The sequence below is a fragment of the Dendrobium catenatum genome, unplaced genomic scaffold (assembly GCF_001605985.2).
Source record: "Dendrobium catenatum unplaced genomic scaffold, ASM160598v2 original_scaffold_267856, whole genome shotgun sequence".
Lineage (NCBI taxonomy): Eukaryota > Viridiplantae > Streptophyta > Magnoliopsida > Asparagales > Orchidaceae > Dendrobium > Dendrobium catenatum.
In genome coordinates, this window is record NW_021586254.1 from 1 (window position 1) to 1,993 (window position 1,993).

Below are 1,993 nucleotides of genomic sequence, written 5' to 3' on the forward strand. Positions count from 1 at the left end.
TAAACTTCTCCATAGAGGTATAATGAACAAACTGAAAAAAATAATAATAATACTAATACAATAACATAAAATAACTAATAAATAGATGCTCCTGATAATGGTCGTCGATCTGCGATGTCTACAGTGATAGTCGTGCTGGAATTTTTTGTTGATGTCCTCATCACTTCTTCTACTCCTTTGCTTCAAATCCTGAGTCGCCACTCTTCATATTATGCTTTCTTGAATACCTCTGATTCCTAGGCAACTTGGGATCCATCCCTTCAATGGATGCTTCCCTATGCCTCCTAGGCTTCTTGATTCCATTCTTGTGAGGCTTGACAGACTGGTTGTGAGCCGTGTGATTCTTCGAGTTCGCTATTCTAAGCCATTAGAGAAGCAACTAAACTTATCACGCGAGTCAAATAGAGTAACTAGTAATCAGATATTTAGGAGGAAGAAACATATTAACTATACCAACTAACCTCTAATATGAATGCAGCTAATGACGTCATCTTAAACCTCTTCGTTGTAGAAAATCGAAGTGCACAACCAGTGAAGAGTTTTTGTCAAATAAATTTCCATTAATTACATGTTGCAAGTATGCTAACTGCAATATGTAACAACTAATCTGATAAATTCAAGTAAAAATTCTTCTCCACGTTCTAAATATTAGCTATAGAAGAAATGGAGAGGAAGTTGAGGAAGTTCATGCCATCTGGGCGTGCGAACAGAGGGAAGAGAGCGAAAATTTCGCTGTGGAATCTATTAGTTTGTGGTTTTATCCATTAGTCTTTTATGCGTCAATCTTAAGAAAATGAAAAGAAAAATAAAAGTTGAATAGAAGGGAAGAAAGGGACAAAAACAGAAGCAAGGGAAAATGATAAAGAACAAAATAAAGAAAACTATCGCCATAACTTCATTTATGATCTTCAAATTATTTTATTAAAAACACTTTACGCATAACTGTATCTACCTACGAAAAATTTCGTTTGTCACTCAGTATATTTAAATAACTTATTCTAGAGTCACCATAAGACTTTCGAGAAATGTAACGTTCATTATGACTCTATGATAAATCTTATTAAACACACATGATCCTATAACTTTTGCATAACTTCTACCTACAAAGCTTTATTCACTCATGTAAAAAAATTAATCAACACAAAATTTACGGGCGCTCTCAATCATGGGTTTTCGATCGGACTCCTCAACAGCTCTCACTGACCTGACTCACAACAGGGGTCCCAAGGATGGACTTACTTCGTGACAGAGAAGCCGGTCCATTCCAAACCATTAGTCTTTCCTTCTCTCACATCCGCCGTGCAATTGACTACTCCTTCGTAAAACAAATTTTAATTTTATTAAAGCTCTCAATTGTATGATGGTTCACGGCGAATTGCTACCAGTATGGCTTCCTGAACTCTACGCGGCAGTCGTCCTGCTGGTCATACTTTCAGGTGATTCTTAGGGATAATTCTCTTTCTTTGTCCCCATTATTACTTTTGTATTTTATCTTTATTTTTAATTAATTTTATTTAGTATTTTGTGACTCTCTAGCTCTCCCTTTATTCTGGGAGAAAAAACTACTCACTCTTAGTTAGGTACTCTGGTACCTTAACGTTCGTGGTATTGTCCTTTAATGTTCTACTCGTCTCATCTTGCACTACGCGGCTCTCGGCCTCACCTAGTTCAATTTAGGCAATACAATATGTCACTCGTTGCTCACGTATTCGCCCTCTCTATATCACTATCCTCTCTCAATCGGGAAAGGCTATGTAGATCCGGATCGACACGAACAGAAGCAGCACTGACTAGCCTGTCCGGGATAGTTCCAATGAAACAGTACCACTTCGCATCCCAGAGACGCGAACATATATATTCACATTTCATTATAATCGCCGCATTCGCTAGACTAACCTTCTAAGCCCTTTCTTCTTGACGCTCTTCTTCCTTTATTCTTTTCTATCCTCAACCTTTCCTTCCTCATCTTGGTCCCTTCTCAATTCCTTCTTGC

The 1,993-nt window shown here is 37.6% G+C and overlaps 1 protein-coding gene across 1 annotated transcript; it reads right to left on the reverse strand.

Moving 5' to 3' along the window:
• Window positions 1-13: 13 nt before the first annotated feature.
• On the reverse strand, window positions 14-1,869 carry LOC114579059. The gene is made up of 2 exons (XM_028692740.1): window positions 1,706-1,869; window positions 14-359 (listed from the first exon to the last, which is right to left on the reverse strand). Exons 1-2 carry the CDS (start codon window positions 1,867-1,869, stop codon window positions 170-172), a joined length of 354 nt encoding a protein of 117 aa, XP_028548573.1. The 3' UTR covers window positions 14-169.
• Between the last annotated feature and the right edge of the window lie 124 nt (window positions 1,870-1,993).

Bases quoted from the DNA above. Each gene is read 5' to 3' on its own strand.
- LOC114579059 (XM_028692740.1), bottom strand. From the start codon at position 1,869: ATGAAATGTGAATATATATGTTCGCGTCTCTGGGATGCGAAGTGGTAC. The intron at 360-1,705 runs GTGAGCAACGAG...CTAATGGCTTAG, and splicing joins GATATAGAGAGGGCGAATAC to AATAGCGAACTCGAAGAATC.